Raw genomic sequence first — 14,012 nt, 5'->3', positions numbered from 1 at the left:
CTGGCTCTTGGTGGAGATCTGGTTCTTCGGGTGATTTTCAGGGAATTCTGCTTCTTGAATCTCTTCCATCCATTGTTACTCCCCTTACACACATCCTTGGTTGAGGTGTGGACGTTCCAAAGCACCTGTGGTGTCATCCCCACCACCAGAAGGCCCTCTCCATCCTCAGGGAGGTCAGCTACAAACAATCCTGTTCCAACCTGGGGTTTGCTGCCACACCAATCACTTTTCCGTGGGTGCTGCTGCTCTAGAGCTCAGCCCTGAGGAGCTCATTTTGGGGTGGGTGAGATCCCTTTTTGAGATCACTTGCTGATCTCAGAGCTCTTTTCCATCCAGCCTGAACGATTCTGTGACCTTCTGGCAGCTTTCAGATCCACTCAGGATCAGAACTGCTGCAGTCTTAAAATGAAGACTTTGCGATAAAACTTCAGTCTTAGCACAAAAACTTCAGCCAGGGCCCTTTGTGCAGGCTGTCAATGTCTGAGTGCCCAACATTTTGGTGTTTTGGAGATTTGTTTGATGTTCCACAGCAAGGGAAGCCTTAGTTCTCCTGGGGTGGTGGTCAGTGTGGGCTGCTAAAGCTCAGCTCAAAGTTCTTCCAGCTCCACTCGCTTCTTTTTGAGCACACTCGGTGTCAGAATGGGAATATTCAGAATTAGAAATCCTGGTTTTGTGAGACTGATTAGTCTGGGTCAGCTTTTCCCCTTGGCTCTAAGGAGGTCTGAAAATTCCCTCACTCTTTCCTCTGGAGCCAGCTAAAGCTTCAGAGCCTGGTCCAGGAGAAGCTGGAAGTGTTTTAAAGTGAGGAAACGGAGACCTTGATTCTTTCTGGTGGTTGGTAGTGATGGGAGTTGGTAGAACTTCCACCAAAACAGGAATCCAAGTTATTATTAATTAATAGGATTAATTAATTAATTCAACTGCCCAGAGAGGCTGTGGCTGCCCCATCCCTGGAAGTGTCCAAGGCCAGGTTGGATGGAGCTTGGAACAACCTGGGATAGTGGACACTGTGAAATAAAAACTGTCTAAAAACGGGAATTTTTAGATTTTCTGCAGTAGTGGCATTTTTGAAGCTGGTTTTAAACTCTTAGTGAAATACACGAACCACAGTGGGTCACTTTGGCAGTTTGCAAAGCGTGTTTGTTCCTTTTCTAGGACTTCAGTGGACTCAAAAAGGGATGGATGAGTGATTTGAGAAGCAGGATAATTGAACAACAACAACAAAAAGAAAAGCCAGGCACGGTGATTCCTGTGAAATCACAGCAAACGGTGTCTGATGGGTTGTGTTGAGAAATGATCTTACGGGGCTGCTAATGGCATCAGGGCCAGGATTATTTTTTGATGGCAGAATTAGCAATGAGGAGCACTGTGTGTGTGTGTGTGGATGGGATAAAGTTGCCTGCCAGAACCTTTCATTTTTTTACCATGTGGTGACTTCAGAGCGAGCTCTGATCCAGCTCCAGATCTGCCACGCTCGTTTCAGCAACGATTCCTGTTGGAGCAGCATCTCCCAGCGTGGCAAGAGCCCTGCTCCTGGCCCAGAAAAGGGGATAGACTGGTTTGTAATGGAATTCCTCCTGCCACAGCCAGCAGTGAAGGCAGGCTGCTGTTACCTGGGAGCTCAGAGCAGTTGGGTGTTCCAGCAGTGGGCTGAGTTTGTCTCCAACTGCAGGAAATGCAGATTATTCCCGTTGGGAAGGACACATGTGGCTGCCTTTCCACACCAGGGATGGAGAGGGGCTGGAAGCAGGAGCCTGGCTTGGAAGGTGTCCTGGATGTGGTGTCCTGGTTTTCGTGGTGGTGCAGCCAGAGAGTTTGCCATGGAATGGGAATTGTGCTTCCAAAGCCACAGGGGAGGTTTCAAACGATTCCTGGAGGTTTCTGCCGTCGGAATCTGTTCCAGATGTATCAAAAAAGCAGAAATAGGAATCAGAAATGCAAAAGCCAGAGCCCCAGGAGCAGCTGAGGGAGCTCAGCTTGGGGAAAAGGAGGCTCAGGGGGAATTTCTGGCTCTGCACAGCTCCCTGCCAGGAGGGGACAGCCTTTGGGCTCTGCTCCCAGGGAACAGCCACAGGAGGAGAGGGAACGGCCTCAGGCTGGGCCAGGGGAGGTTTGGATTGGATACTGGGGAAAATTTTCTTTGTGGAGAAGGTTGTGAAGCATTGGGACAGGCTGCCCAAGGCAGTGGTGGAGTCACCATCCCTGGGAATGTTCAAAGGAGTGTGGATGTGGCACCTGGGGACGAGGTTCAGTGGTGGGGCTGGAGGTGCTGGGTTGGCAGCTGGACTCAACTCTCTCAAAGGTCTTTTCCAGCTTTGACAATTCCATGTTTGTGTGACTGGAGAGATGCAGGTGTTCACTCTGAAACCTAAATATTGCAGGTGGAATCCACAGGTTTTTAACATTCTCACTGCTCGTGGTCTCACAGTTTCCCGTGATGTTTTCTCTTGAGCTGACAGAGGAAATTCTGCCCGTTCCTTGCTCAGCCTCCAGATCTCCAGCAATATCCCAGCCAAGCCACTTGGGCCACTTCAGTGTTCCCCTGGCTGATACCTGCAAGCATCACTCAGGAAATCAAATTCCACCTCCAAATCCCAAGAGCTGTAGCACTGATTATAATTCTGCATTTTCCTTTCGGTGCATTAAAAATTCTCCATGTGAAAGGTCAGTGGGGCAGCACCACATCTCCAGTTTGGTTACTGGGTTCTGCACCTCTGCAGAAAAATCTGGGATTTGGGTTTTGCAGGAAAATCAGAGCTCTGTTCATAACATTTTTTTTTTGCATCCCTTGAAGTGGGTTGAGAAGTGACATTCTTTTCAAGGCTCTTCCAAACTGTAGGTGCTTATTTCCCTGTTCTCTTGCTGTCAAAATCTTTTAGTAGGAAATCACTGGTTAGAATCATTTAGGTTGGAAAACACCTCAAAAATCATCAAATCCAACCATTTAGTTGCTTCCTCAACTGTCTTCCAGCTGCAGAATTCCTGAAACCTTCTAAAAATGCCTTTTTTTTTTTTTTTTTCTGTCCTGATCTCTGCTCAGCTCAGCATTCCCTGGCTGGTTGCAGCTGGGTCCAAAGATCCCCAAAAAGCTCAAACCTGGGAACTTTGTGTTTTTCAACATTTCAGCTTCCCATCCTGTGGCTCCCATCAGAGGTGTGTGCTCTGCGTCTGGAGGAGGTGAAAAAAGGCAGAAAGCTGGAAAACATCCTGTAGAGTCCTTTAAATATTCCTTCAGCTCTCCAGGGCTGTTTTGTTTAACCTTCCTGTAGTTGGAGTGTCCCTTCTAGGAAAAGTGTCCCTTCTAGGAAAAGCAATTCCTGCCAACCCCTGGAGCACTTTGGGCACCAGCTCTGGAGTTAAACATCAGCTTTGCTTTCCAGCCTTTTCCTCTTCCTCACCTGAGAGAAATTCATTTTGGTTCCAGCCTTTTTTTCTCCCTTACCTGAGAGAAATTCATTTTGGTTTCAGCCTTTTCTTCTTCCTCACCTGAGAGAAATTCATTTTGGTTTCAGCCTTTTCTTCTTCCTCACCTGAGAGAAATTCGTTTTGGTTCCAGCCTTTTTTTCTCCCTCACCTGAGAGAAATTCATTTTGGTGTCAGAGGTGCCGTGGTTTGTCTCGCTGTAATCGTGATTTAAGCGTTGCTTTTGGTTTATTTGTTTTTAATTGTGTTGGATTAAGGAGGAAAAGAACTCGATTTTTGCCCATCAGTTGGAAATGATTGTGTTATTCCAATTCCGTCCGAGGCTCGGGGAGGGGAGACTTCCAGGAGCAACTCCTGGTTTTGCACAAACAGGAGGCAGCATTGCAAAAAAACCTGTGTGGCTTAACAAGCCAGGCAGAAATTGAGAAGAAAAATTAATTAGTTCTCCTCATGAATCCTTACCCTGATAGCTTCATGAGTAAGCAGAGAGAAGCTTGCCATGAGTTTCCTGAGCGTTTCTGTGAAGTGCCCCCACAGAGATACTCAGTCTCACAAGACTGCAGTTTAATCTAGCTCAAGGACTTTGCAAACTCCACAAATCAAAGACCTCTTTTTTTTTTTTTTTTTTTTTTGGTCTCTTTTTAAATCCTTACTCCAGAAACATTTAAGAGCTGGTGGGGTGTTAACGCTGAGCTGGTGAAGCATTTCAGTGTCAATGTGTTTGCAAGTTTTTTCCCCGTGGAAAAAAATTAACTTGCGCTTAATCCACTAGTTGTTCCTATTATATATATATATATATATATATATAATTTTTTTTTAATGTGGTTAAATATATCTCTCTACTTATTGGAATAGCCTTAACAATTCCCAGGATGTTCAGCTTGATACAAATAACATGAGGAAGGTTCCTGAATTCCTTCACTTTGTGAATGAATCCATTTTGCCTTGGCTCTAAATTCAGGTTAAAAAAAAAAAACAACTCGAAAAGGCTAAGAATGAAACAAGATTTAATTTCTTTTCCTTTAGGAATTTCTCCTTAGATTCTCAGGTGTTGATTTGAATGTAGGAAACCTGGAAATTTCGGGAGTCTTGAAGATTTCCATGGGTTTATACACGTGTCTGTGTGTTTACCCCAAACCTACAATAATTTCTTGAGTGGATAAACTGGTTTAAGGAACAGTTTGATGGAGACAGAAACTGTGACCTTACCAGTGTATGAGATTCAGAGACTCCAACAGGAACAAGGTAAAACCACAGGTAGGAATTGCTGAATAATTACCTTTAGACCAACCTGAGCAAGAACCTTCCCAGGAGAAACAAGCTCATTTAATGGTTCCTAAAAACTCAATCTTGTGGATGTCAATGGTCATGCTTGATTATTTGCAGCGGTGTTTTATGAAAAAGCAATAAAAATGCATCGGGAGGCTGCAGAGGAGGAAAGGGAACAACAAATGGGCAAAAAAAATGGTTTTTTTTTGCCAGAGTGGCTGTGTGTGTGTTTGTGTGCCCAAACCTGCCGTGCTCTGCTGCCTGATGAGCGACAGGAGAGGGAGGAATTCTGGCCTTGTTGGAGAGAGAAAAAAAAAAGCAATTACACTTCTGGTGGAAGGATTAACCTGTTTTTGCAGAGGCACAGAAGCCTGGCTGATGCCTTTCTTTAGGAGCTACCTAAAAACACCAGGCAGACAAAATTGAGGGAATTAAAAGCAGTTGTATTTATTGAAGGGCCTTCAGGTGCGTTTCAGGTATTCCCACACCCCCAAAAAAAATAGACCACAGATTTTTATATTTTTCTAAGTTGGGTCCATTTGCACGTTGAGGGTTCATCTCCCAATTAGAGCTTCAGGTAATGAAGTCATTTACCCCAAGTTTACCCCCAACTCACTTTAGTTTCCATCTCTGGGGGTCTGAGGCAGTGAGGGGTCCCTTGATCCCCAGGGCTGGAGAGGAATTGTTGTGTCTGCCCAAAATGGGCAAGCAGCAGCTCACATTTGGAGTTTATGTTAAAGAACTAAACACTAACACTTTATGTTAAAGAACTAACACTGAAGAACTGCAGGATTACAGATACATGAAAGATACACAAGCTAAAATCCTCAGGCAAAAATCAAAAATCATAAAGATCCTAAAATCCCAATCCAAGGGGCGAGGGGAGGAAGTGCCATGTGCCACACTCCGGATTATTCCTGCACTAAATCCTTCCTTTCCTCCTTTTTTTGTGGGCTCTGAAAAACATCCCCCAGTAGCTACAACCAAATAATCCAAATATCCACTGGGTTTCTCGCCCAGGAGCACCCACACAGGGGGAAGTGTCAGACATTCCCAGGAGCTGGAGGAGAAAAGAGCTGGAAGAGGAGCTGGTCCCCAGGAGGTTGGAGGTTTTGAGGCTGTTTTTTGGGGATCAAACATTGGCCCTTTCACCCTGGGCTCCGTCCAGCTCTGCCAATAAACGAGTTTTCTTTGGCCCCTCCAACCCCACCCCGAGGTGCCCCCACGGGTAATTTGTCACTTTTGGCACCTGCTCTTCTGAGCAAAGAGCAAGAGGTGCAGAGATGTAATCATCCTTCACCTTCCTGCCCAGGCTGGAACAATCCAGGGATTCTTTCATGTCTGGGGCCACCTCCAGCCACCGCTGGCTGCTGCCAACTTGTTACCTGTGAGAAATGTCCTGCATTAGGCTTCTGCAGGCCTTTTGAAGTAGATTGGCTGCAAAGGCAGAAATAGATTTATTCTTTTTTTTTTTTTTTTTTTTTTCTCCTCTCCTTTCTGTTGTTGTTTTATATAGATCTATTGTTTTAGGAATGCTGTGGAAAGAAAGTTGTAAGAGTGAATCTTTGATTTCGTTTTTTATGGCGAGAGAGGTGGTTTTTTTTGTTGTTGTTGTGGAAGGAAGTTGTCTGGAAGGAGTAAATCTAAACTGGGAGATGGATTTTATTTATATGTGCATAGATATATTATTTTTTTGTGGAAGAAATTGTCCTTGCAGGAGTAAACGTGAGTTTGTACAAATTGTCATTCACTGCTCTCGTTGTAGCCAAAGACAATTCACTCAAGAGTTGGACTTGGTGATCCTTATGGTTCCCTCCAAATTGGAATTTTCTGGGAACTACAGTGCATTTATTACCTGTAATTCCACCTGGCAGCGTTTCTGGTGCATCTAAAACTTACTTAAAAAAAAAAAAAAATTAAAAAAAATCACTATTTGGCCGCAAAGCAAAATGCAACTACTCCAGCAAAGTAAATATAATTTTCGAAAGCTTTGGTACGGGGAGAAGCATAAAAATTCTTTAATCCTAGAGGTTTCTGAGGACTGAAGTGATGAGTGCTTTGCAAAGCACAGGATTATTTATGAAATGCTGCCGTTTCAGCATCCGTGGAGGAGTCAGAGCAGGAGTTTGTGCCCAGAGGAGCAGCTCATTCCACAGGCAGGGAGAGCCAGGGGAGCCCGGAGCAGAGAGGAGCTGAGCTTTGGTTTGCTGGCTTCTGGAAACTTCCCTCCTGTGGCCCTGGAGCCACAGGACCATGGCAGCTCCTTCTGCACAAACACAGCTGAGGGGAAAGAACGGGAAAATTTAACCCTTCCCACAGCAGCAGGAACAAAACCGCGTTGGTTTTGGGGGAATCCGCTGGGAATTGCAGCCTCTGGTGCCACCAGGTGCTTGGAGGACGTGCTGGTGACAATTGTCCATCCAGACATCCATGGGGCTGGCCCCAGGGGACATGGATTTGATCCCCAAGTTTTCCATCACCACCCTGATGGCATCACTCAAACTGGTTTTTTCACTCGGTGTGCACGGTTGGTGTGGAGAAACCAGGGAGAGAAATCAGGGACAGAAATCAGGAGAAATCAGGGAGAGAAATCAGGAGAAATCAGGGAGAGAAATCAGGGAGAGAAATCAGGGAGAGAAATCAGGAGAAATCAGGGAGAGAAATCAGGGAGAGAAATCAGGAGAAATCAGGGAGAGAAATCAGGGAGAGAAATCAGGGAGAGAAATCAGGAGAAATCAGAAGGAGAAATCAGGGAGAGAAATCAGGGAGAGAAATCAGGAGAAATCAGAAGGAGAAATCATCTCCTGCAGCAGATGCCAGTCGTGGATGCTTAAGGAAAACTCTGCTCCCTGGTTTTCCATTAGGGAGGTTGTGGGATTTCTCCTTCAGATGGATCTGGTAAATCTCAGACATTTTAATACATCTTGAGAAAACCTTTCACTCTCAAGAAATGGTGTGTGGGGTAAGAGCCCTGAAGGTGTGGAAATCCTGAGGGGTTTTGGTGTTGATTGCCACTCAGGAATGACTCCCAAACTTCATTGACATGAGAAGGTTTCAAAAAAAAAAAAAAAAAGAAAAAAAAAAGCAGCTCCAAACTGTATCTGTTGAATTTTCTTCTTGAGGTTATCCATGTAAACCTGCAAACTGGACAGGAGAAGGAGGAGGGTGCCTTTATCCGTGGGGGTTTTTTTGTGGATTTGCTGGAGATGATTTATTTCCTGAGCCACTGTAGCATCTCTGCCGCTGCTCTGCTGAGGGAGAGCAAACAGAGCAGGAGGACAAGTCCCAAATAATCACTTGGAGGAGTAAGTGAGGATAACGCTGGGATCTGTAATTCCAGCTCACATTGCAGTGGTTCCAAAGGATTGGCTTCTGGCTCTTCGGTGGTTCTTTCTTTGTTCAGACCTATGAGGGGAAAAAAAAACAAAAAGGAAGATCCAGATCCTAATGTTATTGCTGCCTTCAAAAGAGAGGGATTTGGGAGGGATTGCTCAGTGTGCTCATTCTCAGGTCTTCATTTAGATAATGTGGCTTCCCCTGACTCCGGGGAAGTCAATAAGGTTTATAGCAGAGCCCTGGCACTCTATAAATTAAATATTAGGAGCAGTGTTTGAAGTTTAAAGCCCTCCCTCCTCCTCCAGCTCGGGTTTTCTGCTGCTGTGCTTTTGTCTTTCTGCCTGAGCACCTTGCTGACAAGTGCTAATAACAAAATGCCAAGAGAGGGTCCAGTCGGAGTTACCACGCATTAAACATTCTGAACTTGTCCTTTTGCCCATAGATTGTGCATAATTAATAATTAAACGGTTTCAGTTGTAATGGGTTGACCTCCTTGAACTGTTCATTATTCACAAGGCAAAGGCATCACTCAAACTTTCCTTCCTCTTGCCCTTCCCTCGCTCGGGGTGAGCGGTGGGTCTGGGGAAAGCAGGGGCTGCTCTTGGCTTCTCCTGCAGCAGATCCCAGTCCTGGGAATGTGGTTTGGGTCCTCTCCAGCAGATCCCAGTCCTGGGAATGTGGTTTGGATCTTCTCCTGCAGCAGATCCCAGTCCTGGGAATGTGGTTTGGGTATTCTCCTGCAGCAGATCCCAGTACTGGGAATGTGGTTTGGATCTTCTCCTGCAGCAGATCCCAGTCTTGGGAATGTTGTTTGGGCCTTCTCCTGCAGATCCCAGTCCTGGGAATGTGGTTTGGATCTCCTGCAGCAGATCCCAGCTGTGGGAATATTTCTTGGGTCTTCTCCTGCAGCAGATCCCAGTCCTGGGAATGTGGTTTGGGTATTCTCCTGCAGGAGGTCCCATTTGTGGGAATGTGGCTTGGATCTTCTGCAGCAGATCCCAGCTGTGGAAAGGGTGCTTGGATCTTCTCCTGCAGCAGAATCCAGTTGTGGGAATGTTGTTTGGATCTCCTGCAGCAGATCCCAATGTGGAAAGGGTGCTTGGATCTCCTGCAGCAGATCCCAGTCCTGGGAATGTGGTTTGGATCTTCTCCTGTAGGAAGTCCCATTTGTGGGAATGTGGCTTGGATCACTTGCAGCAGATCCCAGTTGTGGGAATATTTCTTGGGTCTTCTCCTGCAGCAGATCCCAATTGTGGGAATGGTGTTTGGATCTCCTGCAGCAGATCCCAGTTGTGGGAATATTTCTTGGATCTTCTCCTGCAGCAGATCCCAGCTGTGGGAATGTTGCCTGGATCTCAGGGAAGCAGCCAGTCCTGGGAATAACCTTCCATGGATCCTCAGAACCCCCTGGTGTCTTCCCTGCCATTTTGGCACCATCCCCAGTGTGGAGGTCTTTATGACACTGGCAGTTTATGAAAAGGAAAGAACCTTTCCCCAGTCAGAATGGAACAGATCAGTTCCTCACTCCTTTCAAATCTTGGATTTCTACTTTCTTTCCCTCCGTGGTGTGATTATTTCCCTTTATTCCCATCTCTTGGGGTGTCAGACACCAGCTGGGGAAACCTCAGGGTACAAAATGAGTTCTGCCTGCACATCCTGGGCTTGAGCTGCAAGGTGTCCTCAAGGTCCAGCCTGGATTTCCTTGAGCCTCCAAAAGGCTTTGCCATTTTCCAGGCAAATACCTGATCATTCTGTGTGCACTGAAAGCCTCGGGATGGCTCCATCTCCTTTCCATCCCGAGATCCTGTGTGTGTTCATCTCCACCTTCCTACCCCAAAAAATCCCTTCCCCAGCTCCTCAGAGCAAACCAGGCGTGGCTGTGGCCAGCAGGTCAAATATCTGAATTGAACAGAAAAATAGGCCCCAAAAAATGGGGAAAAAAAACCAGGATTTAACATTTACTTCTCTCCAGGTGAAATTTTCTTCGGCAGGAGCCCCTTGTGCCCTGCAGGACAGGAGCTGCACAATCCAGGGTTTTATGCTGCTGTTGGAACAACTTCTCCCCTGGCCTGGATGAGCCCAGAGGGTTTGGAATAACCAGAGTGGCGCCGGAGCAGCTCATCAGCTTCTCCTCCCCTCTCCTAATGAGCTTTCTCTCCATTATGGGTCCGTCAGCTCTTGTGAATGCAGAAATTATCACCTCCCAAATGAGTGTGAAGTGCTGCCTGCCCGTCCTGAGCGGAGCTGCAGCCCCTGCCAGGGATGGTTGGCTTGGGAAAAGCTCCTCACTTGGCATTTGAGTTCAGATAAACCGCAGGGCTGGATTGCTGGGCACAGCCAGTCCCCCAGGGAATGGTGTCCCGTGGATTCTGGGGTCTCCTGCCTGTCCCTTGTGGGTCCAGCCCATGGATTCTGTGCTCAGAGCATTTCCTGCCTCTCCCTTTTGGGTCCATCCCATGGATTCTGTGCTCAGAGCATTTTCTGCCTGTCCTTTTTTGGGTCCATCCCATGGATTCTCTGGCTGATTTTCTGCCTGTCCCTTTGGGTCCATCCCTGTGGATTCTGTGCCTGGGGCATTTCCTGCCTGTCCCCTTTTGGGTCCATCCCATGGATTCTGTGCCTGGGGCTTTTCCTACCTGTCCCTTTTGGGTCCATCCCATGGACTCTGTGCTTGGGGGCATTTCCTATGTGTCCTTTTTGGGTCCATCCCATGGATTCTGTGCTCAGAGCATTTCCTGCCTGTCCTTTTTTGGGTCCATCCCATGGATTCTCTGGCTGATTTTCTGCCTGTCCTTTTTTGGGTCCATCCCATGGATTCTGTGCTCAGAGCATTTCCTACTTGTCCTTTGTGGGTCCATCCCATGGATTCTGTGCCTGGGGCTTTTCTTGCCTTTCCTTTTTTGGGTCCATCCCATGGATTCTCTGGCTGATTTCCTGCCTGTCCCTTTTGGGTCCACCCCAGTGGCTTCAGGGAGAAGCCCAGGGAGGCTCTGCTGGGCAGGAGAAAAGGATGGGGAGAGGCAAATCCTGCTGTGTCTGAGCAAGGCTGGCAATTCCCTCTGCGTTTTCTCTGTTAATACAGATAATTTTCATGGGCAGTTCTTTGAAGTGGAGAAAGTTGAATTGTTGCTGCTGATTTCCTTGTGTTGCCTCCACTCTGCAGCAGAAAGCTTCCCCTGGATTGTTGTCATCTCTAAGTTTGGAAACAATAAGCTCTCCCTCACCCAGCCCAAGTTCAAAGAGAATTTGGCCACGTTCTATCAAGCACTCCTCGGATTTAATAGAAGTCTTTGAAAATCGTCGAGCAATTTTGGCTTCTCCTTTTACTCCTCAGCTACTTCTGATTTAATTGTATTTTCCAGCGGTTCCCAATTGTTGGGATTGGAAACAAAGCCTTAATAAGAGTTCTAGTTAATTCTCTCTCTTGTAATTACCGATCTCATTTTTCTGATAATTGGCCACAGCAATTATATGTATATTTACTAATCACGCAGGAGGCTCTTGCCGTCGTGTCTATCTGCCACCATTGATAATGGCACACGCACACACATTGCAGAGGTGCTTTTATCATCTTCTTTTTTCCACTACATCAAAGCTATTTTCCCCGTTCCCCCATAATGAATACATGCATGCATTTGACACAGTTGTGTGCTAGAGAAATTGTTTGGCTCCCACCAAATGCTGCACGCTCCCGAGTTTCTTGCCTGCAGCGCTGGAAGGTTGTATGTAATGATATATTGCTCATCCAAATGGCCAAAGCACTCCAAAGCACAGTGAGATTAAAATAAGTCATTCCTTTGTTAATTTAAATAGGTGCATGTATCATACTTTGCAGGGTACTTTGTGGAGGGATGGCAGGGAGGGAAAAAAAAGAGACGCCGAAAGGTATTTTTAATAGCAAATGAGAATAGATGAGAATGGAGTCATTTGCAGCTGCGTGTTTTATGTGGCTCTCTTGTTCCAACTGTAGGTCTAATGAGATGACACTGTTAAAGTACTCTGCAGTGTAATTTCATTACATCCTGAGCTGTTACACTATAAACACAGTGGAGCTCTCCGTCATTCCTGGAAAAACTCCTAAATTCGTAAAGCCCTTCTTTGCAAATGGTGATGTTGTTTGTTCCCTCTTCCTAATCTTTTCCCCCTTTTTTTTTTTTTTTCTCTCCTGTGCTTTTTCCTTTTTTTATTTTTTTATTTTTTTCTTTCTTCCATAAATACTGGCTGGTTGTTTTTTACCATTGGCTAGCCTGGTAAATCCCGTTTGGATGGGGCTTTTTATGTTGGGTTTGGTGGTTTTTTTTTTTTTTTTTGGCTTTTAAAAATTCTTTTTGCCTTTTAAATCGTGAGCAGGCAGCATATGAGGACAGCCTGGAAAATGAATAAGTGTAAATAAACATGAGTGTAAATAAATAGCGAATGCAGTGAAAGAAACAAAGGTCAACACAAGAATAATTTCACAGCTCTTTGTTAATTACAAGACCATTTGTGTGTTACTTAAATAATCATTAATTTCTCATTTACACTTTCCCTACCTTCCTTTTTACCCTGTGGCTATCATTGTCCTTTTTTCACCTCCCCTCAGTGTCTTTCCACATGGTTTTTTTTTTACCCATTGTGTAATACTCATTAGTGGAAATTCAGTGTTTGATAACACATCCCAGCAAAGAATTTGTACCTTTGTACAAAGAATTTATACTCAAATCCTGCGTGTGAAAAAAGGAGCTTTTTGGGGGGTTTTATTCCTGGCGGTTTGATTGGGGTTGGTTTCGCTGTGTGTGTGGTTGTTTTTTTTTGGGTTTTGTTTTTTTTTTTCTGTGTGTGTTTTGCTGTTATATTTTCCTTTCAAGAAGAAGGAAAATTTAAAAAAAAAAAAGCTGTTTTCTGACTGTGCTCCTTGTGTGTGTGCCACGGCAGGAATCGCCGGTGCTTCCAGCCGGGGAGTTCTCGGAGCCCTTCGTGCACTTCATCACTCAATGGTGAGCTGGAGCTGCCTTTTTTTTATACCCACTGCATGGAAACCATCCGTGCCATGAGCTGCCCCACACCTTCTGCCTTGGGCAGCCCCTTCCCCGAGCTCGGGGCAGCCTTTAAATTACCAAAATGGTATTTACACAAAGGGTCGGAAAAGTACTTGAGAGGGTTGAGCCTTTTTTTTGGGGGGGGGTGTTTTTTGGTGGTTTTTTTTTCCCCTCTCTCTTTTTTTTTAAAATTATTTATTTAATAGAGATAATATTAAAGAAATAATATTTATTATTTATTTAATAAATTAAATTAATTATATTATTAAATATTATGTTATTATTAAATATTATATTATTATTATATTGTTATATTATTAAATATTATTATAATATTAAATAAATATGGTTTGATAATAATATTTACGCGTATTCACACCCTGAGTGTGGGTGCTGAGGTTCTTAAGAATTCACCTGCAAAATCAGGTGTGTAATAATACCATTATTTAGGGGTTTTTTTGTTTTGGTTTTTTGGGGTGTTTTTTTTTAATTATTTATTTAAAATAAATAAATAAATAAATAATTAAAATAAATAAATTTAAAATAAATAAATAAACCTCACCTTGAGCGAGGTTATTATTTAATAATAATATTTACACGTATTCACACCCTGAGTGTGAGTGCTGAGCTTCTTAAGAATTCACCTGCAAAATCAGGTGTGTAATATCATTATTTAGGTGTTGTTTTTTTGGGTTTTTTTTAAATTTATTTAATAAACCTCACCCTGAGTGTGAGTGCTGAGCTTCTTAAGAATTCACCTGCAAAACCAGGTGTGTAATACCATTATTTAGGTGTTGGGGATTTTTAAAATGTTTTGTCTAACACTGCCTGAGTGTTTCAGAAGGCAAAATGGCCCTTGATGAATTCGTTGGCTTCTCAGTAAGTAATTTTTACTGAGAGCTCTGCTTTTCAAACACACCGCTGGGTACATTTGCTGTCCTTAAAACAGAAGAGTTGCTTGGTAAA

General features: G+C 44.6%; 1 protein-coding gene across 1 annotated transcript in view; it reads left to right on the top strand.

Annotated features, from left to right (window-relative positions):
* MAP2K5 (mitogen-activated protein kinase kinase 5) overlaps positions 1–14,012 on the top strand; it is a 131,950-nt gene that overhangs the window by 95,421 nt on the left and 22,517 nt on the right. The window contains exon 20 of the mRNA XM_066328064.1: positions 12,943–13,004. Within this exon, the coding sequence (XP_066184161.1) occupies positions 12,943–13,004 (62 nt within the window). The remainder of the gene's footprint in view (positions 1–12,942; positions 13,005–14,012) is intronic.

The sequence above is a fragment of the Sylvia atricapilla genome, chromosome 13 (assembly GCF_009819655.1).
Source record: "Sylvia atricapilla isolate bSylAtr1 chromosome 13, bSylAtr1.pri, whole genome shotgun sequence".
Classification (NCBI taxonomy): domain Eukaryota; kingdom Metazoa; phylum Chordata; class Aves; order Passeriformes; family Sylviidae; genus Sylvia; species Sylvia atricapilla.
This window is presented reverse-complemented; position numbering and strand designations above follow the sequence as displayed.